Here is a 27,921-nt window from a genome sequence, read left to right as displayed (position 1 = left end):
TCAGTAGAACGTCCCTGAGTCTACCCAGCTCTGCTGGGTACCTGACTCTAGTAAGCGAAACAAAGTGGCTACCACGCTATCCCTTAATATGCCGAGGTCTCTGTAGCAGATGAACTCTACTTCATCTGCCCTATGTGTCTTGATCAAGAACGGGAAAAGATGATGAATTAGCAATTGGTGGTAACTCTAAAATATTTAATTAAAATTAATGAGTTGTATAATATTATATTTGACAATTGGTTTTACTGCTCTGAATGCAACAGATCAAAATGATAAACACATTGAGTTTTAACCCCCCCCCCTCCCCCACGTTCAATATAATATGTACATTATCCCGAAAGTGTTTCAAAAAAACAACTGGTGTATCGATTTGAATCCAGAGTCATTCATTGATCATTGAAAATATAGTTTATTAATTAAGACACATGTTTAATTTTCTAGAGAAAATTCAAGACACTTATTATGTGAAGTTTTACATGTGAATTTTTTCATATGAAGTTACTGTGTAGTGTTTTCCATGTGAATATTTTCATGTGAAGTTTCCATGTAAAAGTTTTCAAAGTTGGAGTTGTTTTACATTATCAAATTGTATTGGTTACTTCCCCTTTGAAATTTCAAAATAACTAAGGGAAAAAACCAAAAGGTTTTAAATATAGAAACATTCAATTGTTTCGAAACAGCAAAACAATATCATGAATTATTATGTTACAAATTGTAAACATTTAAAGTTGTCTTCAATAATATGCTTTGAATTAAGAGTAATTATATATTTAGAATTTTAATTTGATGTTAGTGTAAATAATGAACCGTTAGTTGTTTTTAATAGTTTATTCATACAGAAATACAAGTTTTCAAATAGTAAGTGTTCATCAACAGTAATTCTATATTGGCGCCTAAGGTTCTAAACTTCTTAAAGATAACTATCACATAGACTATAGACATAACAATAACTGACAAACTCAGAATTTATTAAATAACCTATGCCAGGGGTCGGCAACCTTTTGAGTCGGAGGAGCCAGAAGTTACAATTTACGAAAGTTCCCAGTTTTAAAGAGCCACTAAAATTTTTATTTCAATATTTTGGCATTTGATTAAGATTAGACATATAAATTTGATTTTTGATTTGAAATTAATAGCTTTAAATATGAAAGAATATTTATATTTAAAAAAAAAATTAATATTTCGCACAAAACATGTTACAGAATGTTATCTAGCTCTGCTATGATGAAATTAGTAATCAAAAAATATAACTATAGGAATATCCCAATCCACTTTACAAGCCAATAACTTGCCAGGGAGCCTCAACACGACAAACTCCGACTAACTGGCATGGATATTGGTTTGATTTCCGTGTACCGGTCGCTTTTGTCCTTTAGTGCTCACCAGGCTTCCACCCCTCTGAACGCAGGGAAAGCTCGTACCCCACCGTCCAGTACCCGGCTCCACGGTAGGAAGTTAATAACCAAAACAAACTACGTCTCTCACGTCAAATTAATGATTACTGACGGATAGAGAAATGCATTTTGAATAAAATAACATTCCCCATTTAACGATATTTTTTAAAAGTCGGCACTTGGGCAGTGGCAAGAATGGAACCGTCATCAACGGCGGTGCGGCTGGGCCTGGTGCCCAAGCTGCGGTCAGCTGTCCGTATACTTTCTAACGCACCTACTCATTGTTCTCTGATAAGTGTTTTTAAGATGTTTAAAGTTATTTGTATTCATTATATTTTTAATGGCCACAATGTGAACTTTGGACTCCGCAGCTTAGGACGAAGCACAGTAAACTAAGCAGTCAAGAGAAACCGAGTTTGCACACCTTATTTTAGTCTAGTTCTTATGCCATTTTATTTTTTCCCTTTGGTTATTATATATGCAATTGATGTTCATGTCTTTGATGCTGTGTAAAACTATCAAATAAAATATTATTACTGATTTAAATGTTTAAAACAATTGAATTAATAAAAAAAAACTGTTTGAGGACTGTAAAGATATAGATGTTTGAAAGGGAAGACTATTTGCTTTGATGTGCTTCATTGTAATAACAACTTTTCCGATTGCTTAAAATTTGTATCATTTTAATTCTCTGTAATCACAAATTTATTTCAGCTCTACTTAAACACCCAAATTCCACCCCGTCCCCCCATCCTCTCAGCCCACCACGCCGAGGAAAAAAAATCCCTTGAGTCATCATTTAATTACATATTTGCATTTCAGGTTCGTTATTTTTTTATATTTAGACGTTTTGTATTAGATCTATGTATAAGTAAACCATCTTAAATGAATGAAAGTAGGCTACAAGTAAGAAAGAAATAATACTATTGTAAATCTGTATCAGTCCTCAAAAGCCAATGATGAAAACTGTAATACTAAAGCGAACACACAACTGACGTTGTAAATTACATGTCTGAGGCGGGAAAAAAAGTATTCTAAACTTCTTTATTGCAAAAAAAAAAAAAAAATGTATTGCTCAACTACAAATCAACCCCACTCACAGAACAAAAAAAAATACATATTAGAAACTCAACATCACACTTCTAGAAAAAAGCGAATAGATCTGCATACAGAAGCCCTCCCATTACAAGACAATTTTGGAGAAAATACACTTTCGACGGACTCCAAATTTTCTTGATCCGCATCTTTGTGAGACCCTGTTACTATGGAATTTCATGTCGTTGTTGTCTCGATGGTTTCGGCCTCTACGATGGTTTCTATTACGCTCTCGTTAACTTGCATTTTGTCTTTCTCCGTCAACATCATAATTGTCCCAATGCTTTAAGAAATTTCCATTGTTACTTAGATGCTCCCTAACTTCTTCTTTATCATTTGCATCCCAAGGCTCAATTGCCCTGTACTGTCCATCTACTAGCTGGACGCCGTCAAGAGCGCAAGTCCTCAAATGCTCACACATTTTAGGCAGGTGTCTGTCTATGTTGCAGTGGCAACAGTGCACCCTCCTCCCATTGAGGATTATAAGGACTCTGCTCTCCTTGTTGGCTTCATTTGTAAGTATAATGTGTTGTGGGACACTCTTCACATCTTCTTTTTCCAGAGAGATGGTGAATTGGACCACATTTGATTGGTGTATTCTCTTAAATGTTGGAGTTGAGTCCTGACTGCTTATAGATTTCAGAATCGCCAATATATTATCGTCGCTTGTCTTTGAAGGCAGCCATGTCAAGACATACCTAACTCAAAAATCGTATTTTATTTTCTTATTAAGAAGGGTCTGGAGAATGCGCACGTTGTTAGGGGTTTGGTACACTTAAAAAGGTTGAGAACCATTGATCTCAAGTAAGTGGTGGGGATATTAATACAAAGTTTGGGTTATCTAATAAGGCGTATGATCAGCTGTAATAAAACAACTTAGCATCTCATGGGGACGCTAGAATCAGTTCTTAAAGTATTCAAACAGTTTTTAAATGAAGAAACATACCGTGTTGGATGAAACAGACATTTGTAAAAGTTGTCTTAGGAATATTTAGTATGAGGGGAAAAATGCAAGAGAACTAACTCTGTAAGTAATGTGTGCACTAGCATTATTACAGTGGTGTCCCCTTGATGATTTGAATCGTGTTGTAGAAAGGACAATTTATCAAGGGAATTAACTCTGTCAGTCATGTACACTATCATTATTACAGTAGTGTCCCCTGTTGCTTGGTAAACTCGTTCTCTCATAATCTCACATGGTCATTACCGGCTTAAACTCATTAGCATGGCAGACTGTAGCAGGGTGGGAGAACCGAATATTTCTCTCACCCAAGTTACCAGCCGGTTTGACCTGTTTATTTCAAGAGGTTTCTGCTATCTGCCCCAGTTCCTCGCACAACCTAGATAGTACTTGAAGGGAAGTTCGTTCTGGCGGACTGACTCAGGTTTCGAACTCGAAACTCTCAGGCTAGCAGGCGTGGTCTACTACTAGACCACGTTTTATATGAACTACGGTGACAAGTGTCAATGACAACCTGTCATCTGAACGCAGACCAGAGTGGGATGAATTAAACGACCCCCCCTCCCCTTTTGAGTTCAATGTATCCGTGTTTTGTTATTATATAACAAACACCTTAGACTCTTACATATTACTTATGTTCGATGTATCAGCTGCGTGGTGATTGTGTAATCAGTAATCAACAAAACTGAACTAGTTTGATTGAAAACAAAAATATGAACACAACATAATTGCTTAAATTTGATTTTTATTAATTTCCATAACTTAAAATCTGAAACAAAAATAAAAATGTTTTTTTTTTCACTTTCCTGTCAGCACGATCATGGCTTAAGTTATCTACTGTCTTCATCAAACTGAAATAATTTAAAATCATGTATTGGTTTATATATTATATTGACATACATACTATTATAACCGGGTTACTATGCGTGCGATTATACATATATATCTAATAACTATACACACATTTTTTTGTTATGAAAGATCACTTTTCACAAACATAACGTTTAAAATGAAACAGTTTGCAAGGAATTCGAATCTTCTAGACTGGTTTTCTAACTCTAACCCGTCGTTTTCACGGAAACCAATCGAAACTTTCCTCTTTAAATTTTATTTAAAGCAGTTCAGGTATTTCTACAACAGAGAGTGACCGTATTGTAGTTCTTTTTTGATAGTATCGCTAATTTAATCCTAAACACTGCTCTAGCTTTTGCCCAAGACAAATTCTTAAAAGTAAATTTAACACCTACTTAAACCTCACCCCCTAACCCAGGGGTCGGCAACCTTTTGGGACGGAAGAGCCAAAAGTTACTATTTACCACATTTCACAGTTTTTAAAGAGCCACACACATTTTTATTTCAATATTATATTTGATTAGGTATATATATATATATATATATATATATATATATATATATATATATATATATATATATATATATACTTTACATTTAAAATAAAGGGCTTAAAATATGAAATAATATTTATTCATATAAAAACATACACGTTTCGCACAAAACATATTAAAGTAGTTTAGCAAGCTCTGCTCGAAATTAGAAAGTTTACATTGTTATTAGATCTATATCTTTAATACCGAGTATTGCAGACTAATATTTTAATGAGTTTTAAAAATAAATTAAAATAATTATTAATATGTGTGCATGGAGCTGAAGAGCCGCATCTTGACATCAAAAGAGCCGCATGCGGCTCGCGAGCCGCAGGTTGCCGACCCCTGCCCTAACCCCTAACTCTGTCGCCGAACCTGCCTATCCCAAATTCTATCAACGATATTAAACTTCGATACGATACTTCATAGCTCAGCCGGCGATCTTTACAACCCGATACTAACTTGTTAGTAAAAAAATGTACTCACATTTAGCCATGTTTGTGACCTAGAATAGAAAAGTTAGGTCACGTGACTGAAATTGCTCACAGTGTGTCGTGTTATTTAGCTAATGTTATCTTCACATAATAACCCAAGATGCATTTATCACATGCTTTCACTATAAGCAATACTCTATAGATATGGTAATGTTATCTTCACTTTATAACCTAAGATACATTTATCACATGCTTTCACTATAAGCTCTAGTCTATAGATATGCTAATGTTATCTTCACTTTATAACCTAAGATACATTTATCACATGCTTTCACTATAAGCTCTAGTCTATAGATATGCTAATGTTATCTTCACATTATAACCTAAGATACATTTATCACATGCTTTCACTATAAGCACTATTCTATAAATATGCTAATGTTATCTTCACATTATAACCTAAGATAGATTTATCACATGCTTTCACTATAAGCACTATTCTATAAATATGCTTATGTTATCTTCACATTATAACCTAAGATAGCTGTATCACATGCTTTCACTACAAGCTCTAGTCTATAGATATGCTAATGTTATCTTCACGTTATAACCTAAGATAAATTTATCACATGCTTTCACTACAAGCTCTAGTCTATAGATATGGTAATGTTATCTTCACATTATAACCTAAGATACTTTTATCACATGCTTTCACTATAAGCACTAGTCTATAGATATGCTAATGTTATCTTCACATTATAACCTAAGATAGCTGTATCACATGCTTTCACTACAAGCTCTAGTCTATAGATATGCTAATGTTATCTTCACATTATAACCTAAGATACATTTATCACATGCTTTCAATATAAGCTCCAGTCTATAGATATGTTAAGACAGATCTAGTTAAAACAAAATATTTGTGGTAGAGGTACTGTTATGAAGCACTAGATACTAGAGTTATCCAAATTATTTAAACCCATGTCTCTATCTTTGTATTTTCTCTGATTCGACAAACTCATATTGCTTGAATCACTAACACCCGAAAAAAAATCATGGCTTACGATTTTTATTTGTTTTTTGAAAAGTGTTTTTGTTTATTGTAATTTGTTGCAATTCGAGTTTAACTCACCCCCTTATCCCCTCCCCCCAAAGGTCGATGTTACCACCCCCCCCCCCCTCTAAAGTTCAATTTCCAGGTTAACCCCTCTCATTATTTTAGCGCTATCACCATAAATGATATCAAGTTCTGAGGTTACCACTCAATAAATATTTGGTTAAAATATTTTACCGTTCCCATTGTTATGTGGATTCTGTAGGAAAAACAAACAATCATGCGTTATGTTACATATGTTTACGTTAATTTTTTCTATTATGTGGTGTAGGGTGGATTAATAGCAACTAGCTAATATTGTAATAAGGAAATTATATATATATATATATATATATATATATATATATATATATGTATGTATTCCTTGTGATTGGTTGTGATAAGCCTTATAGTTTTTTTGTCTGGTCAATGACAGACTAATTATTATAGCTTTCAACTAATCAGGTAATTGAATAACTCAAAAATATACTTCATTTCACGTAAAACAATTACGTTTTCTCTTTTAAACAAATAATTGCACTCTTTTAAACAAATAATTGCACTCTTAAACAATCACAGGAATGTTTTTACTCAGCTAACGAGTTCCCATTTTTATCATAAACTTACATTGTCGTGCTTGTTTTTATTAGATTTCCCATGGTTTCCACGGCCGAATTTGATTTCAGATGAGTTGCCATGGTTACCGTTGTCGTGTTTTTTCGATGAGTTTCTATGGTTATCGTTGTCAAGGATATGCTTTATTATGGAACCAAATTTGGATCCAGATTTTTTGTCTTCTGTTTTCTTCTTCTCCTGGTAGGAATAAAAAAGTTATCTTATAATTTTTTCAGTTAAAGAGAAAATGTTTTCATAAAACTCTCTAAACAAAATATTCGGAAAGACAACTCTTGAACCTGGCCACGCCGCTCAAATATTAACTCCCTTGTTAGTAAAAGTGTTTTGCATATAACCCCTGTGTTACTCTCACCCCTGCACCCCCACCCATGGACCGCCCTGTGTTAGTATCACACCTTACCACCCCCACCCCTAGACCCTCCTGTGTTAGTATCACCCATGCCCCACACCCCCTCTGTTAGCATCACCCCCTACCACCCCACCCCTAAACTAACCTGTGTTTGTATCACCCCCTGCCACCCCCCACCCCTAGACCCCCCTGTGTTAGTATCACCCCTTACCACCCCCACCCCTAGACCCTCCTGTGTTAGTATCACCCATGCCCCACACCCCCTCTGTTAGCATCACCCCCTACCACCCCACCCCTAAACTAACCTGAGTTTGTATCACCCCCTACCACCCCACCCCTAGAACCCCCTCTGTTAGTATCACCCCCTACCACCCCACCCCCTAGACCCCCCCCCCCCCCTGTGCTAGTCTTCTCCCTAGTTATACGCACTATACAATTCTCGCTCTACTCTCACATCTAAAACTTACATCTTCCTTGTTCTCTGCATTGTCCTTGGCCGGTTTAGCCGCCTGTCGAGGTAATGTTAAAGAGCCGGTTAACAAAGTTAACCTTAACTTACATTGTTATCAAATCAGCTAACCCCTGGGTGTAGGAAATGCTTACCTGATCTGAGGGACCGTCGGAGGATTTCTGTTGAGTAATTCAAAATTCATTTAGATACAATAATTTCAAAATCAGCACCGTTTTCAATATATATATATATATATATATATTGTATATATATATATATATATATATATATATATATATATATATATATATATATATATATATATATATTGTATATATATATATATATATATATATATATATATATATATATATATATATATATATATATATATATATATATATATATATATATATATATATATATATATATATATATATATATATATATATATATATATATATATATATATATACATACATATAAATCTCAATTTCAACGAAAAACGATACATTTTATGGAGAAAAGAGATTTTCATATATCATCAACGTCCAATAATTATTTAAGAATCCATTTTGGCATTCAAAACTATGCAAAAATCAAACTGTTTTCTACGCACAGCAGTATACGTTACTTTTCTCTGACACTTAAACCGTCATAATACGATTGGAAAAGGATTTATAAATTACATTTTGTTTTTATTCATTGCTGTAAATCTCAGAACAGGAGGTTGAGTATTGTGCAAATGTGAGCCAGAACCTGATGAACAAAGCCTTAATTAAGGGGTTAAACTATACCACCATGCACAGAATGATGATAACCAAATAATTTAAAAAAATATTTTTTACCTTCCAGGCTTCATTAGAATATTTATGAGGCGATCTCTGTGGAAAATGTTTTAGAAAACAGATTACTAATGGAAATACATGACAAACGTATCTAACAAAACGGATTATTAATGGGAATACATGAAACAAAGTATCTAACATAACAGAATACTAATGGGAATACATGAAAAAAACGTATTTAACAAAACAGATTACTTATTGAAATACATGAGAAAAACGTATCTAACAAAACTTATTGAATAAAAATTGATGCGAATAATATACTATTTGAACGCTATTCTAAAATTGTGTATCCTTTAAATTGTGTATTCATTAAATTGTGTATTCTTTAAATTGTGTATTCTTTAAATTGTTTATCCATTAAGTTGTGTATTCTTTAATTTGTGTATTCTTTAAGTTGTGTATTCTTTAAGTTGTGTATTCTTAAAATTGTGTATCCTTTAAATTGTGTATTCATTAAATTGTGTATCCTTTAAATTGTGTATCCTTTAAATTGTGTATCCTTTAAATTGTGTATCCTTTAAATTGTGTATCCTTTAAATTGTGTATCCTTTAAATTGTGTATCCTTTAAATTGTGTATCCTTTAAATTGTGTATCCTTTAAATTGTGTATCCTTTAAATTGTGTATCCTTTAAATTGTGTATCCTTTAAATTGTGTATTCTGTTAGTTCGAGCGTGGGTAACATTTTGTTAAAACGACTAGAAAATATCAAAACATGTTGCTAAAGTTATAATGTATTAGAACATGTTGATAGTAAAATAACAGGAGAATGTGTTTGTCATGCAATTCCGTATTACAGCTGATCATAACAGCAACGTACCTTGGTTACATTATAACAAGTTGGTCATGTTACAAACATACCTCAGGTACATATAACATAACTATAACATGTCGATTATAACGACCATGTAAAAAGAAAGTACCTTAGTATTTTTGGAGTTTCTCACAACTCCCTGAAATATTGAAGGAAAAGTTTTAATTTTGACAGGAAATAATTTTTTTTCCATAAATCAACATCGGAAAAATCAGAAAAACCACGATTGAGAGAGAATAAAGATTGCTGGTATGAAACAGGATTGAGAGAGAATAAAGATTGCTGGTATGAAACATGATTGAGAGAGAATGGATAAATTACCTTAGATTTCCCTGGGGTTTGATTCGCCGTCTAACGAAGAAAAAAGTCATTAGCTTGATTAATTAAACCATTTTAATTTCCTTTCCTTATAAATGAGAAAATAATGACTTATGAGTATATGAGTAGCAATATTCTTCCTTTAAAACACATAAGTATCCAACATTAAGTTTAATGGTTTTAAAATACACAAATGTCCAATGCAGACTTTGAAATCAGTGTTTCTTCCAGACTTTTTTCTCCTGGAGGGGGGGGGGGGGGCACTTGATATTTTCGGGGGAGGGGGGGGGCGGTCAACATTTTTCGGGGGGGGGGGCGGACACTAGTAAAAGTGTATGTTTACTATATAAATTCCATCTCGGTCGGGGGGGGGGGGGGGGTTGGGGGCGGCAGACTTTCTTCGGGGAGGAGGGGGGCTAAGCCCCCCCCCCCCCCGAATATCCAATAACGACTTTAAGACACAGCCAGCTAATCTGATCCAATACTATGACGTGAAACATAAAACACATATATTATGACTAATTTCATGACGTTAAAACATAAAACACATACATTATATTCACCACGTTGACTTAAAGGTAGACGATATAATGAGAATAGTATACGTAATTTAAGGATAAATACTTTTGTTTACAATACAAACAAATAAACAAATGGTTTTCTAATTTAATCTCACCTCACTGTTTCCTGGGTTTTTATCGGGTCCCTGCAAGGTACAAAATACGTTAGAATAGTTTCTGTTTGTCTGACAATACATTATATAATGTTATGTTATATTATGTTATATAATGCTATATTCATGATAATCTTTCCAGTTCATGCCCATGACACATGGGACAGGTAAAGTAGAGTTCATCTGCTTCAGGGACCTTGGCATATGAAGAGGTAGTTTTGTCAGCACTATGCCCAGCCACATTTACTTTCCCTAAAGTGAGTTAGGTACCCATCAAGAGCTGGGTGGGTTTAGGGTCATTATATTGACTCGAAACCGGATTCGAGCTCATGATTTATCGCGTTAGCAGTCTACCGCTTGGCCACGACGTCCGATAATGTAGTGTTACTTGGATGATTTATTGTTTAACTTCAGCTAGCTACCCTACAATTAAATTATATTTTGTTTAATGTTCGTCAAATTCATCAAAATAGTAAACAACAACAACATCATGCAACAAGTATTCTTGTTACAGGAACGTTTACATACCACGCCGTTCCCGGGATTCTTGTCACTATTTCCGGGATTCTTGTCACTATTTCCGGGATTCTTGTCACTATTTCCGGGAGACTTGTCACTATTTCCGGGAGTCTTGTCACTATTTCCGGGAGACTTGTCACTATTTCCGGGAGTCTTGTCACTATTTCCGGGAGACTTGTCACTATTTCCGGGAGACTTGTCACTATTTCCGGGAGTGTTGTCACTATTTCCTGGCGATAGCTGAGGACCCATAAAATAGTTAGAGAAACTAGCTGTAAATATATGGTGGGGGTTGGTGTGGGGGTTGGTGTGGGGGTTGGTGTGGGGGTTGGTGTGGGGGTTGGTGTGGGGGTTGGTGTGGGGGTTGGTGTGGGGGTTGGTGTGGGGGTTGGTGTGGGGAATAAACTCACCTTTGTAAGGTGTGTCATCATGCTCCGCTGTAAAGTGAAGAAAAAAATGTTTATACTTACAGATATTATCTTGTAAACAAACTTTTATTCCAACAATTTTCTTTTAAAAAGTTTACTATACCAATAGCTATTTGCTATGTAAACATTAGTTAGCGTTAGTTTTCAACCAATCCGACTTCGCCACTAATGATTGGAACATTTTTGCTAGTTACCTTTATCTTGAGAGAGGCAGTAGACTGAAATTAAAAAAAAACCGTTGATGATTTTCAATATCTAAGCAGAGTTGTAGCGAACTATTAATCTTGTACCCCCTCCCATATTTACATGTTTATTCCAGTTGAAGAAAAAGCCCCCCCCCCCCTCCCACGATTACATTTTTCCCCGTATCACACAAATAATCTAGAAAACCATCCATAGAGTGAAGCAGCTTCCTATTCACTTAATTTCAAATGTGATGTAGCTCAATATAAGCTTTTTATTTTATTTTTCTATCAAATTTGGCGCCCCTTAGGACCGGCGCCCGGGGCGGCTGCCCCCTAACTACGCTCTGCAACTAAGATTTAAAACTGATAAAGTAGTCGATGTCAGAGACGAAACCTTTAAAGTAGTCCCATAGATACGGTCGATGATTGGGACACAGATATAGATTTTTCTCTAATGTAATCTCAAACACAACTCGTCTCAGCTTTTTTTTACAGGCATATTTTTATTTTTATAACACACAAAGAGTCAGCGTACACACACATGTACACAAACTTACACAAACTTACACAAACATACACAAATGAACACACATTTACACACACTACAATATTTACATACATTAGCATACGTAAGTTAGGTATCCATCAGAGCTGGTTGGATTCAAGAAAATTGTAGTGACTTGAACACGGATTCGAACTCAATACTTTTGAGTTAGCAGTCTAGCAGTCTACCGCTTGTTAATTTACTAGGACGATTTATTGATTAATTTCAGCTAGTTACACCACAATACCAATACATTTTGTTTAAATGTCCGTGAGATTCATCAAAATAGTACCTGAAAAAACAACACCATGCATCAGGTTTTCTTGTTACAGGAACATGTACTTACCTCATCGTTTCCAGGGTTTTTATCGCCGTTTCCGGGAGTCTTGTCACTATTTCCGGGAGTCTTGTCACTATTTCCGGGAGTCTTGTCACTATTTCCGGGAGTCTTGTCACTATTTCCGGGAGTCTTGTCACTATTTCCGGGAGTCTTGTCACTATTTCCGGGAGTCTTGTCACTATTTCCGGGAGTCTTGTCACTATTTCCGGGAGTCTTGTCACTATTTCCGGGAGTCTTGTCACTATTTCCGGGAGTCTTGTCACTATTTCCGGGAGTCTTGTCACTATTTCCTGGCGATAGCTGAGGACCCATAAAATTGTTAGTTAGACAAACTAGCTGTAAAGAAGAGACACAGTTTTCATTAAATTGACACGAAATACACTCAGAAACTTGGATTGATAAACGATATCCATACACCATAGAACACCAACCGTAATGGCATAAGGTAACAAGTAATTTTAGTGTTGCAGTAAGTAGTAATCCATAGCGTTCGGTAGGAATTCCCACTACGAACAAGAATGTAAGGGGGGGGGGGTACGAAAACGCAACAGACATGATAGATAACACACGCTCCGCCCATCCTTGACGTCACATGTCAATTTAACAAAATTTTGTATTTCGGATTATTCTTCTTCTTCGTTCTTAATTTTAGTGTTGGAAGGGATCCCCCTCCAACACAATTAAGGATACGTGTCAACTGGTTATGCGCCATTGAGGCCATTGACTCCGATTTCAGACTGCATTTCTATTTGGATTTGCTTCCATAGCCTTTGTCCAACCAAGAACTCGAGACTTTTCGGTTTAGCAACTATGAGCTTTACCGACTCGACCACGCCGACCCCTTGTATTTCGGATAATTTGATACTTTTAGGGGACTGGCCTAGTCTATTGAGTCCACGGACTGCTCGCAACAAGGTAGCCTATTTAAAACTAAGAGTAAGTTGCAATGTCGGAATTTAGGCCTGTCGATTATATAGGCCTCTCGGTCATTTAAGCCTGTCGGTCATTTAGACGCGACTGACATTGATGCATGTGTTTGACCAACATTTTGGTCTCGTGAATGCCGTGTTAATATACCTGGTCAAACAAAAGCGCAGACATATTAGCTGTCTGACATGCGCAGACATATTAGCTGTCTGACATGCGCAGACATACTCGCTGTCTGACATGCGCAGACATATTAGCTGTCTGACATGCGCAGACATACTCGCTGTCTGACATGCGCAGACATACTAGCTGTCTGACATGCGCAGACATACTCGCTGTCTGACATGCGCAGACATACTAGCTGTCTGACATGCGCAGACATACTCGCTGTCTGACATGCGCAGACATACTCGCTGTCTGACATGCGCAGACATACTAGCTGTCTGACATGCGCAGACATACTCGCTGTCTGACATGCGCAGACATACTCGCTGTCTGACATGCGCAGACATACTCGCTGTCTGACATGCGCAGACATACTAGCTGTCTGACATGCGCAGACATACTCGCTGTCTGACATGCGCACTATCTCTGCTACTCGGCAGTTACTGGGTGCACCAGCGTTGCGCATGTGCACATAACTACACCACAGATAGTTAAATATATGTGGTGGGGGTTGGTGTGGGGGTTGGTGTGGGGATTGCATGGGGGTTGGTGTGGGGGTTAGTATGAGAGTTGGTGTGGGGGTCGGTGTGGGGGCTGGTGTGGGGGCTGGTGTGGGGGCTGGTGTGGTGGTTGCTGGGGGGTAGGTGTTGGGGTTGGTGTGGGGGTTGGTGTAAGGGTTGGTGTGGGGATTGGTGTAGGGGTTGGTGTGGGGGTTGGTGGGGGTTGGTGTGGGGAAAGAGAGTAACGCTAAATAAAACAGTGTGAAAATAAACCAGGTTAAATACTCTGGAATCAACTCACCTGTGTCAGGTGTGGTGACACGCTCCGCTGTGAAGGAAAGTCAACATTTGTTCATGTTTACAAGGGTTTTCTTTATAGAAGACTAAACTTTTATTTCAATAGTTTTCTTTTAAAAACATACTATACCAATAAACGTAAGCTACGAAGAAAAAACATCGTTACCTTGGATTTGTCAGAGGCTGAAGGCTGAAATGAAAACAAATATTAAAAACCGAATTACCCTCATATTTACATTATACACATTTACACATTTGCAAACATGTTTACAGTCATTCTCAAACATTGACACACATATTACACATAAGTTTACACAGAATGACACACACGTGTGCATACAATTACACACACACAATTACTTGCAAAGGGAAGTAAGCAGACATCCCTGATTTTCCTTCAAATACTGACAAGAAATGACTGACCAAAATGGCCTCAGCGTTGGTAAAAAGAAAATGAAAATCACAAGTCAACTTACGTGCTTGGATGAAGTGGAGTTCTGTAATAAACATGGGGTCATATTAATGTGTTAATATTTGAAATTTTCTTTAAAATAATTCCTATACCAATAGATATGTTAACATTAGTGGAGTTCTGTAATAAACATAGGGTCATATTATTGTGTCAATATTCTAAATCTATTGAACTTTTACTAAATCCTATTTTAAAAGCTGTAAGTACAAGAAAGTTGATATATTGCCCAAACATTAAACGTACAGATATAGAAGTAGATGTAATTTAGGTGTAGTACGGTGCATTTGAGGGGGTGGGATGTAGTATTATTAGAAGATTAATTAACTCTACCCTGATTTATAACGTGCAAAGGCGTCGCCAGTGGGGGTGCGGGGGGTGGGGGGGGGGGTTGGGGGCGTATCCGGTAAGAGCTTTTTTCGAATGTTATGCTGCTATTTTTGAGCTATGTTTTTTCAACATGAAGTTCTTTTCAAAGCAAAACTAAATATGAAAAAAATGATAAGGGAAAAAACAAAGCTTTTTATGCCGTCGATTTCTTCAATACTGTCCCTACCCCGATAACTTGACGCCACGCATGTGTTAGTAAATCTCTATTTTCGAACCTGACGGTCCATAGAGCAAGTGAAGTAGAGTTCACCTGTTTTTGTAACCTCAGCATAAAAAGTAATGGTGTGGTCAGCACTTTGCCCAGTCGCCTTTACTTTGGCTAACTTGTTTAGGGTACCCATCATGACCCATCAGGGACGCCATACGGAATTAAACCCGGATTTGAACTAGAGATGTTCGTGTTATGAGTCGTATGCTCTACCATTTGACCACGCCTATGTTAAATGGCTGAAATAAACACTACAACTTACAGCTGATTCGTCACTGGTCGAGTTGCCCCATCCGGCGTCCTGTGAATAAAAAAATGTAATTAATTGGGCCGCTAACAGGTTATCGACTACATTTACCCGTTGTGAAGATTAGCTGGAAACTTTTAGCACTGTTTTCATTAAAATAACCAACTCTAATACATAAAGCTACTGTTATAAAGGACTTAACTCAACTCGAATAAATAGATCTATTAATATATTTATTTAGTTCAAAGTAAAATTACAACCCACGCATATTGATACAATGGAATATGGTCCACTAATAAATTATGACACACTTTTTAAAACGATTTTGCTTCCCTCGTTACAAAATGCGAGACCTCCTCCCCTTAAAATGACGTCATGCTCCTCAAAATTGATACCTTTGTATTTTTTTTAACCGCGATTTTAAAAAGAAAATAATGACTTAGCTCGAACATTATTGATCAATTTTCATTCAAATTTACAAAGAAATATTTTGAAATGTAAATTTAGGCTTAGACTCATTTTGTAATATTATTTCTTTTAAATGCACAAATGTGAAGTACACATTCTGCCCCCCCCCCCCCCCCAAACCACACACCCGTTCCCCTCGCCCTACGTCAAAAAAATCGGTACCCCCCCTCCCCTCTAGGCACTGCCGTCATTTAACTTAAGGGCGACCCCTTAAACCAAACGAAAACAATAAACCATACATACGGTTGTGTTGGTCTCCTCTGTGTTGTCGGGTGTATTTCCGGCGTGCTGATGGGTAAAAATAAACCACGTGACATAAAGAATATATATATATATATATATATATATATATATATATATATATATATATATATATATATATATATATATATATATATATATATATATATATACTCTCGTGAGCTCTGAGGTAAGTTTACTACAAAGGTTACAGTGTGATTGATGTTTCAGTTTGTACATCCCAACAACAAATTAAAACGGTACAGTTAGGTACAGATCCTTCCGAAGAGCCTGGTATGTCGGCCTCCCAAGTCCCCTACATAATAGCGTGGGAGAGGTGAGGTGCAAGACTGCCGGGAACCAAGAAGGGTTTGCTCTCGACCCTAACCAGATATCTTGACTTAAGCTGCGGCCTTCGCGTGGCTTCGGAAGAGTGCCACTAGTCGGACCCAGCTCATGACCCCCCATAATATGTGCGGAATGGCTAGTGGTAGCCAACAGCAGCTAGAGGTTTTTGATCTGGCCGAGTAGAACTGCTGTATGCGTTAGGCTCAAAGAATGGCCGAACGCCCCCCACAATCAAGCTGGGTACCAGGCGGTGGGACGATGTCCCGCGTCTGGTGGGTGGGGAAGGAAAGCCCGGTGAGAGCCCACGGAAGTAGCGACCGATGTGTGGGAAACTCCTGTGGTCGGAGTTTGCTACACTGAGGCCTGCCTGTCTAATGGAAGTCAACCTTCTGAGCCGGTTTTCGTATAAGGAAGGAAGGAAGGTACAGATCCAATTGGAACTAAAGGATGTTTCTATTATTAATCTTTTCGAAATGTTCGATTGTTTGGCGAGAGTTAGTTTTTAGCATAACTCTTTTAAAGGGAGGTAATACACGTTCTATTCAAGTAAAATTGTACTTATAAATATATTGAAAGACATTTAAACTAATATAAAAGCTAATTGCAGTTCAAATTAAAAAATAATTTTAGCAGATTAAAAAAAAAACATCCAGCTAAAATTTAAATATTTAGAAGCTAATTTTAGTTTGTATAAAAAGGATATTTAAAACTAATTTTAAAAAAGATATTTCAGCTGATTTTAAAAATATTTTCTACTATATATTAAATCAATTATTTCAGTTTGTATTAAAATATAATTTCAATTTTTATTTTTAAAAATTTCAGTTTTTCTTAAAAAATAATTTCAGTTTTTATTAACAGATAACTTCAATGCATAAAAAGATAAGTTCCGGTAATTATAAAAGATAAAAAACAACCTGTGTAAACGATCACACAAAATATTGACTTACTGCTAGCGTAATTATAATTAACACCACAGCCACAAGGGCAATCAAAATTACGTTTTTCTTCATTGCGTAATCTGTGAAAGAAAAAGTAATTTTATTTCTTGTTGTTTAAGTTATAAAAAAATAATAAAAATAAATTGTTATTATCATCTACTCACGTAAGTTTTTAAAATCACTTTTCCTCCCATTTTTAAGAGACATCCTTGTCATTTAACTACCCAAACTTTGGTAACATACACACGAGCGTAAGGATGAGAGTCGAGAAGTTTTTGTATGAAACTAATTTAAAACCATCTTGATTGGCTCCTATTTTAGCTGTCGTCTCGGGGTTTAGTCTACAGTGCTCTTAAGAATTTTAATTATCAGTAGAGGGACAATTTATCAGTAGAGGGACAATTTAAGTATCAGTATAGGGAGAATTTTTCAGTAGAGGGACAATTTAAGTATCAGTATAGGGAGAATTTATCAGTAGAGGGACAATTTATCAATAGAGGGACAATTTAAGTATCAGTATAGGGAGAATTTTTCAGTAGAGGGACAATTTAAGTATCAGTATAGGGACAATTTATCAGTAGAGGGACAATTTAAGTATCAGTATAGGGACAATTTATCAGTATAGGGACAATTTATCAGTAGAGGGACATGGAGGCTGGGGGGGGGGGGGGGGGAATTATACATGAACTGTTAGAGTAACCATTTAACTTAACAGTAACCACAAGTACAGCACAACTCTACTTCCCTTACCCTCCAGTGCTTCACATCTTGTTATAAAAACCGACTACTCACGTGATAAGTTGGTTGTACGTACGTTGAGTCACCTTCTTCAGAAGACAGGGTTGTCAAGAGAACCAACCCTTCTGATGACAACCACCCTGTTTTATAGCTAGTGACATCTACGTCAACCGAGGATTAGCTTAAGGATTAGCTTGAGGATTAGCTTGATTATTGTTTTCCTCAGTGTGTTAATTCCGGCGTTTAAATGATGACGTACATTTATAATTAGGACTTGTAGGTCAAGGTCAAAATGGGAATAGATTTTAAGTTTAAAGCCTAATTTTAATTGTAGCCCCACAAGCATAATGTATTATTCAGTTGGGAAAAAAAATATCGAAGGCGGGAGAAAATGGAATGTTAGAACATCTTTTCTAAAACTTTTCTAATTGTCTTTGATGTGATTGACATTGCGAGATATTAAGTGTGAATGACATTTTGAACTGAGGTATGAATGACAAAGTCAGGTGATGTATAAATGACATTATGAGGAGAGGTTTGAATCACATTTTGTGGTGAGGTTTGAATGACATTTTGTGGTGAGGTTTGAATGACATTTTGTTTGAATGACATTTTGTTTGAATGACATTTTGTGATGAGGTTTGAATGACATTTTGTGGTTAGGTTTGAATGACATTTTGTGGTGAGGTTTGAATGACATTTTGTTTGAATGACAATTTGTGATGAAGTTTGAATGACATTTTGTGGTGAAGTTTAAATGACATTTTGTGGTGAGGTTTGAATGACATTTTGTTTGAATGACATTTTGTTTGAATGACATTTTGTGATGAGGTTTGAATGACATTTTGAGGTGAGGTTTGAATGACATTTTGTGGTTAGGTTTGAATGACATTTTGTGGTGAGGTTTGAATGACATTTTGTTTGAATGACATTTTGTTTGAATGACATTATGTGATGAAGTTTGAATGACATTTTGTGGTGAGGTTTGAATGACATTTTGAGGTGAGGTTTAAATGACATTATTCTATTAATCAAGATTGCAAGTAACAGACACCGTTTCGGATCCCAGGAAACAAGGCCCTATCTGCTAATCAAATCCGTCCTTAAGGACCAAAAATCTGTCCTTTAGGACCTAAAATCTTTCCTTTTGAAATAAGACCCTTTGACAATACACTAGGAGAACTAAGCAAATAAACACTTGAACCAATTACACTTACATCATAATAAAAAATTATAGCCTTACTTAGCAAACACTGACGCAATTAAGTACACTCCCCCTATCAATTATATACCAATTTGCGACGTTAAGAGAATACATACAATACCTGCCCCATTTTATAATTGTATGCATGTTATACGGTATGATGATGTAGAGAGAATACATCAAACAATACCTGCCCCCCCCCCCCCATTTTACATTTGTATGCATGTTATACGGTATGGCGACGTTTAAATTTTGAACAATAGTTCGCACGTTCTGTTCAGTAAACATATTGGTTACATTTTAATCGAACATTGGCCAGCCAGTTCGAGAAATGGCTAATAAAAACAGGCTAAAGTCCGAAAAAGTAACAACGTCTTATTTCTAAGTATTTAAATTCGTGTGTTGTGATTGTTCCATTTTTTTTTTGACTGGTCATTTGTTTTGTATATTTTTATATGCTGAGTCTACCAGTTTGGGATGGGTTAGAGTATTGTGAAGAAAAGCCTGTTGCCTTGTATTAGGGTGGTGACATCACTTTGATTAACCAATCAAGTAATGCAAGACAAAAATATCCACTAGACAACACGTTGTTACATAATACTATGTGATATCAACTCAGATTGTTCTTGTAGCTTTAATGTTATTGGCTGCCTAATTTTAATTTGTTCTGATTTCATTCGCTCATTAATTTTACTAGTTCTGGTGTTATTGGCTTCCAAGTGGAGGCGACCTAGTCGACGCGAATCCTTCCATCATATTGTTAACATGAATTATAAACGTGCTTTTTTTTAGATTTTGCAATCAAAGCGACCGTAAAAATAATAAAAAATAAAAACTTGAGTCTAAAAATAAATCAGAAATTTAACATTTTTAGAATCGATGTTATAAAGGTTGCAAATCCAGAGAACTGGAAAATAATTTGTTGAGTTTAAGGCTACATTTCTATTTATTTTCATCAAGCCTAGTAAAAGTGTATGTTCACTATATAAATTCCATCTCGTTCGTGGGGGGGGGGGGGGGGGGGGGTAGACTTTCTTGGGGTGGGGGGTGGGAGAGCCCCTCCGAAGAGATGCCTGGAAGAAACTCTGGATGCCATTGTTTATGTCGCCCTTACATGTGAAAACCAAATTTTTTTTGCTTATTTTACATTTTTTTAAATTTAGTTACCGAAAATATTAAAACATCAAATACATCCAATCTTTAGTAAAGTCCAAAAACACTAGACAGACAGGATTTTATAACCGTGTTAATTGTAACTACGCCGTGTATGATTTTCAAATACATTTGATTGGCCTCTCGAATACCATTGAAACTCGCGTCCAATTTGCTAGTAGTTCTGATTTCAATCGCTTCTTAACTTTACTCGTAGTTCTGATTTCATTAGCTCCCTAATTTTGCTAGTATTTCTGTCGATATTGGCCACCCAACTTTATTAGAAGCTTTGATGTTCTAAATCTCACAGATAGGAGCACGATACACACCGACTGATAAGGCCAGTCACTGCTGGGATTGTCAGAGATTTATAGCAGGTTTTGTAGAGTTATTGGCCCTGTTCCCATGAGGCACCATGCTGTCATTCAGTCAACGTCGGTGCTATTCGGTGCTTGTCAATATTGTGTGTTGATGGAGGTGCTGTTTGGTGCTTGGTAAGTCTGTTTGCTGCATACACAAGCTGTTTGGTCTTGTCAAATATTTTTTTTGCACGATTACAATACGTTAGATTCTGTGCTCTGTATACTGTTTACGAAAAAGTAAAAACAAGGTAAACAACCCATAACAGTTTTCCCAAAAATCAATATAAATACAAATACATTAATATCTATAAATCTTAAAAGTAAATCATTATGTGTTAACTAATAACAAATAACACTTAAAATTGCAGGTACTTATTTCAGTGTTTGTTATATAAATATTAAAAAAAATATTATGTTGATCATTAATTAAAATTGAAAACCATTAACTTTGTCACATTGTTAGTAATATAAGAATTTATCACTCGAGGAGGATATGATGGAATCTAGTTGTTAATGTCATTTGCTAAAAAATAATTAAAGTTGTATCATTTTATAATTCTCTGTAATCCGAAATTTCAGCTCTACTTAAATATAAAACCCCAAATTCCACCCCGTCCCTTCCCCCCTCAGCCCACCACGCCGAGGAAAGAAAAATCCCCTGAATTATCATCTAATTACACATGCATTTTCAGGTTGGTTTATTTATTTTTTAATTTAGACGTAAAAAAAGTGTATATAAAATACTATGCCTAGACTTGATGCATTCAAGTACAGCTTACACGCATGCATCCCATTAGCGCCTACCCGCTCATTAAATACATATGTTGTATCAATGACCTACTGAATTAACCTCTCTTTATATTTCTTAAAACGTTTTCTTTTTTTAGTAAGTCTAATCTGTATCAAATTTCAAACACACACACACAATATATATATATATATATATATATATATATATATTTATATATATATATATATATATATATATATATATATATATATATATATATATATATATATATATATATATATATATATATATATATATATGTGTGTGTGCGCATTATTAATGGGCTGAGAATGGGTCTTTATAAACCGCTGCTTTCAACAAGGAGATGGCACTAAAACGTGACGTCACTTCCAGACTCAGAGTGACGATCTTAGCGTGTCTACACACCTGTAAAGAAAACCATTCTTCTACCTAAAACACAAAGCCATACTTCTACCTAAAACACAAAAACATTCTTCTACCTAAAACACAAAGCCATTCTTCTACCTAAAACACAAAACCATTCTTCTACCTAAAACACAAAATCATTCTTTAACCTAAAACACAAAACCATTCTTCTACCTAAAACACAAAACCATTCTTCCACCTAAAACACAAAGCCATTCTTCTACCTAAAACACAAAGCCATTATTTAACCTAAAACACAAAACCATTCTTCTACCTAAAACACAAAACCATTTTCTACCTAAAACACTAAACCATTCTTTAACCTAAAACACAAAACCATTCTTCTGCTACCAATACGAAATCATTCTTCTAAAAAAACATTCTTCTACTTAAAACACAAAACCTTTCTTCTACTAGGAACACAAAACCATTCTTCTACTAGAAATACAAAACCATTTCTCTAGAAACACAAACCCATTCTTCTACACGAAATACAAAGCTTTGAAACCAGTTTATGGCCTCAATGGCGCATAACCAGTTGACACGTACCGCTTAATTGTGTTGGATGCGTGGTCGAGTCGGCAAAAAGCTCATGATTGATAAATTCGAACAAAGTCTCGAGTTCAAACCCACTGGCAGATAAATCTCGATCCCCTTCAACACTAATAATTAAGAACGAAGAAGAAGAAAAGAAGAAGAAACCAGTTTACCTAATCGCTTCCAACAAACCTTTACGATTAAAACAAGTCAGGTGATTGTAATTTAATGGGTGAGCGATCAAGCATGACGAGGTTATGTCACACATGTGTTACAAGGTGTGTTAAGGTATTGAAGGATGTGGGTGGGTGTGGGTGTGGGGTTTCAAGATATAAGCTCATTTGGCGGTAACTAGTGTCAAACTAATTTTTTATGCATGCGGTGCTGTGTGAAGATATTTATCTAAGTGGTTCTGTTATTATATTTCTTTTTGGATAGCTGTTGCCAAAAAGAGCTACTCTATTTCGAGATTTGTCAAATTTTATTCATCTTAAATTTCAATATATTTATTCCTATGACCACCATCGGTGCTGGTAACATTGTCATCATAATTATCTTCTATATAATTCAAGTAAGTTTTATCAAATTTGTCACTACCATTACATTATCACATCATCACATGACTATCTCCTTATCATCACCATAAACACCATCAACGCTATCATCACCATACAGCAGTTTACCAGAACGACATCATCACAATTTGTTCATCACTAGCCTGTAAAATTTATCCACCAAGTGACTATACCAGCTGTGGTTAGATCGGCTAACTCTCATGGTTAAATCGGCTAACTCTCATGGTTAAATCGGCTAACTCTCGTGGTTAAATCGGCTAACTCTCTTGGCTAAACCGCCAAGCCTCATGGTTAAATCGGCTAACTCTCTTGGCCAAATCGGCTAACTCTCATGGTTAAATCGGCTAACTCTCATGGTTAAATCGGCTAACTCCCATGGTTAAATCGGCTAACTCTCTTGGCTAAATCGGCTAACTCTCATGGTTAAATCTGCTAACTCTCATGGTTAAATCGGCTAACTCTCATGGTTAAATCGGCTAACTCTCATGTTTAAATCGACTAACTCTCATGGTTAAATCGGCGAATTCAGATCAAAACTTAAGTGACGGTCGCTTAAGCCTCGCTCGATACAACTTTATAACGGCTGAAATAACAGGCTTAGGTGACGGAATGATCCACGTGACACAACACAATGGTGTAGCCCCGCCTAAATCTGGGGGGGGGGGGGGTTAAAATCAAAATGGAGGGGGGTGGGGGTGTATAGTTTGGCAGCTCATTTCATTAGCGGGTAAAGCCCGAACGTTGATTGGAATTTGGTTTGAATATTTTCAATAGACCATTTCATGTGGAATACTGCAGTGTGGATTTAGTGTAGCAGGTGCGTTGGTGTCATTTTACATTCAAATAATTATAAATACATACATACATACTTATATATATATATATATATATATATATATATATATATATATATATATATATATATATATATATATATATATATATACATAATATGTATATATATATGTTTACATTTATTTATTTGTTTATATAGTTATTCCTCTCATGTTATTGACATGTCCAACAAATTGTTCTAAAATAACGTTAGAGAATTATTAGGTTTCGTTCTCGTATTTCAGCCGATCAAACGTTAAATTGCTTTTTATAATTGTGACTATTTTCTTTTTCTGTAATATTTGTTCCTCTTAATATTTTAGCCTCCATATTTCTAGCCCTTCCATCTGATGTGTTTATATTTTAGCTTCAATTTTTCTATCCCTTCCATCTGATGTGTTTATATTTTAGCCTCCATATTTCTAGCCCTTCCATCTGATGTGTTTATATTTTAGCTTCAATTTTTCTATCCCTTCCATCTGATGTGTTTATATTTTAGCCTCCATATTTCTAGTCCTTCAATCTCATGTGTTTATATTTTAGCCTCCATATTTCTAACCCCTTCTTCTGATGTGTTTATATTTTAGCCTCTATATTTCTAGCCCTTCCATCTGATATTTTAGCCTCCATATTTCTAGTCCTTCCATCTGATGTGTTTATATTTTAGCCTCCATATTTCTAACCCCTTCTTCTGATGTGTTTATATTTTAGCTTCAATTTTTCTATCCCTTCCATCTGATGTGTTTATATTTTAGCCTCCATATTTCTAGTCCTTCAATCTCATGTGTTTATATTTTAGCCTCCATATTTCTAACCCCTTCTTCTGATGTGTTTATATTTTAGCCTCTATATTTCTAGCCCTTCCATCTGATATTTTAGCCTCCATATTTCTAGTCCTTCCATCTGATGTGTTTATATTTTAGCCTCCATATTTCTAACCCCTTCTTCTGATGTGTTTATATTTTAGCCTCCATATTTCTAGCCCTTCCATCACCGGGCACCATGTTGTAGAAGACGAGAAAAATAAAATTTTACACACCGTTTAGAAAATGTCTTACAATTAAAAACACAATTAAAAATTTGCTAAAGTCAGGAGTAAAAATTTTAAAAACTAAAAATTAATCCGCCTCTGTTAAATGTAAAAGCTAGCTAAACTTTTTTTCCAGAACGTTCTCTGGCCCAGTTCAAACATCCGCCAAGACCCCGTTCGAAACAAATGAGTTCAACTAGTTTATGGCGTCGACCGTATTACATCAACTGTATTTCTTTATAGCCGGAGAGGAGTTTTTAAAGAGAACTTAGATGGTTACAGAATAATTTTTTTTAGAGATTAAAGCTGACATAATCTATAGGCTTTTGTTGGAGAAGGGGAGTGATATAGCGAAACCCATCTGTTCTCTCTCATTATATATCAATATATATATATATATATATATATATATATATATATATATATATATATATATATATATATATATATATATATATATATATATATATATATATATATATATATATATATATACATATATACAATACAAGCACACATAAAACTCACACAATCACACACACACTTACATACACACACATATATATATATAGCCGTATGTATATGAAATTTATATATATATGTATATATATATATATATATATATATATATATATATATATAATTTTTTAAAGGTCATTAAGCTATCTTTTCCTCCACTCTAAGATCTGCCATGTCAAATAATTGTAAATTAAGTGCATCAAGAACATAAAAGAATGATTAAATATCATAAAACTATTACAAGTATCCAGTGAAATTTGTTACAATTTTTCATTCAATCCACCTGTTTGTGTAACATTTTTTCTACCCTCACGCAGTATCCCCTTTTACAGCCCTTTAAATATGCTCGACTACAATACAATCATACTCAACACTTCCCTCACGTAACCACCCCTAACATAATCCCAAATCCAAGTCATTTTACACTTACTTTTAACTCCACTTTAAGCTCCACTTTAAGCCCACTTTAAGCTCCACTTTAAGCTCACTTTATTTTAACCCATACTCTCCTCACACCAACTACACTTAGACATTCATCATTACCTCATGGACTCACATAACCTCATGACCCCATCTGACCCCATGACCCCACCTGACCACCTGACCTCATGACCCCACATTACTTCATGACCCCACATTACCTCAGAACCCCACATTACCTCATGACCCCACCTCACCTCATGACCCCACCTCACCTCATGACCCCACCTCACCTCATGACCCCACCTCACCTCATGACCCCACCTAATGACCCCACATTACCTCATGACCCCACATTACCTCAGAACCCCACATTACCTCATGACCCCACCTCATGACCCCACCTCATGACCCCACATTACCTCATGACCCCACATTACCTCATGACCCCACATTACCTCATGACCCCACATTACCTCATGACCCCACATTACCTAATGACCCCACATTACCTCATGACCTTACCTTACCTCATGACCCCACCTCATGACCCCACCTCATGACCCCACATTACCTCATGACCCCACATTACCTCATGACCCCACATTACCTCAGAACCCCACATTACCTCATGACCCCACCTCACCTCATGACCCCACCTAATGACCCCACATTACCTCATGACCCCACATTACCTCAGAACCCCACATTACCTCATGACCCCACCTCACCTCATGACCCCACCTAATGACCCCACATTACCTCATGACCCCACATTACCTCAGAACCCCACATTACCTCATGACCCCACCTCATGACCCCACCTCATGACCCCACATTACCTCATGACCCCACATTACCTCATGACCCCACATTACCTCATGACCCCACATTTCCTCATGACCCCACATTACCTAATGACCCCACATTACCTCATGACCCCACATTACCTCATGACCCCACATTACCTCATGACCCCACATTACCTCATGACCCCACATTACCTAATGACCCCACATTACCTCATGACCCCACATTACCTCAGAACCCCACATTACCTCATGACCCCACCTCATGACCCCACCTCATGACCCCACATTACCTCATGACCCCACATTACCTCATGACCCCACATTACCTCATGACCCCACATTACCTCATGACCCCACATTACCTCATGACCCCACCTCACCTCATGACCCCACATTACCTCATGACCCCACCTCACCTCATGACCCCACCTCATGACCCCACATCACCTCATGACCCTACCTTACCTCATGACCCCACCTCATGACCCCACCTTACCTCATGACCCCACATTACCTCATGACCCCACATTTCCTCATGACCCCACCTCACCTCATGACCCCACATTACCTCATGACCCCACCTCACCTCATGACCCCACATTACCTCATGACCCCACCTCACCTAATGACCCCACATTACCTCATGACCCCACCTCACCTCATGACCCCACATTACCTCATGACCCCACCTCACCTCATGACCCCACATTACCTCATGACCCCACCTCACCTCATGACCCCACATTACCTCATGACCCCACCTCACCTAATGACCCCACATTACCTCATGACCCCACCTCACCTAATGACCCCACATTACTTCATGACCCCACATTACCTCAGAACCCCACATTACCTCATGACCCCACATTACTTCATGACCCCACATTAC

General features: G+C 36.5%; 1 protein-coding gene across 1 annotated transcript; it reads right to left on the bottom strand.

The window, feature by feature from the left end:
• Window positions 1–4,175: 4,175 nt before the first annotated feature.
• Window positions 4,176–18,513, bottom strand: LOC131952440 (GATA zinc finger domain-containing protein 14). Its single transcript, XM_059315082.1, has 21 exons — window positions 18,484–18,513; window positions 17,679–17,749; window positions 16,384–16,428; window positions 15,688–15,726; window positions 14,835–14,855; window positions 14,525–14,548; window positions 14,363–14,389; window positions 12,476–12,769; window positions 11,595–11,618; window positions 11,383–11,409; window positions 10,982–11,212; window positions 10,457–10,486; window positions 9,784–9,813; window positions 9,572–9,601; window positions 8,647–8,682; window positions 7,951–7,977; window positions 7,815–7,856; window positions 6,990–7,175; window positions 6,561–6,582; window positions 5,322–5,340; window positions 4,176–4,301 (listed from the first exon to the last, which is right to left on the bottom strand). The coding sequence occupies exons 2-20, from the start codon at window positions 17,739–17,741 to the stop codon at window positions 5,324–5,326; spliced, it is 1,215 nt and encodes a 404-aa protein (XP_059171065.1). The 5' UTR covers window positions 17,742–17,749; window positions 18,484–18,513; the 3' UTR covers window positions 4,176–4,301; window positions 5,322–5,323.
• Window positions 18,514–27,921: the final 9,408 nt, after the last annotated feature.

The sequence above is a fragment of the Physella acuta genome, unplaced genomic scaffold (assembly GCF_028476545.2).
Source record: "Physella acuta isolate Inbredline_101_S28 unplaced genomic scaffold, ASM2847654v3 ptg000873l, whole genome shotgun sequence".
Lineage (NCBI taxonomy): Eukaryota > Metazoa > Mollusca > Gastropoda > Physidae > Physella > Physella acuta.
This window is presented reverse-complemented; position numbering and strand designations above follow the sequence as displayed.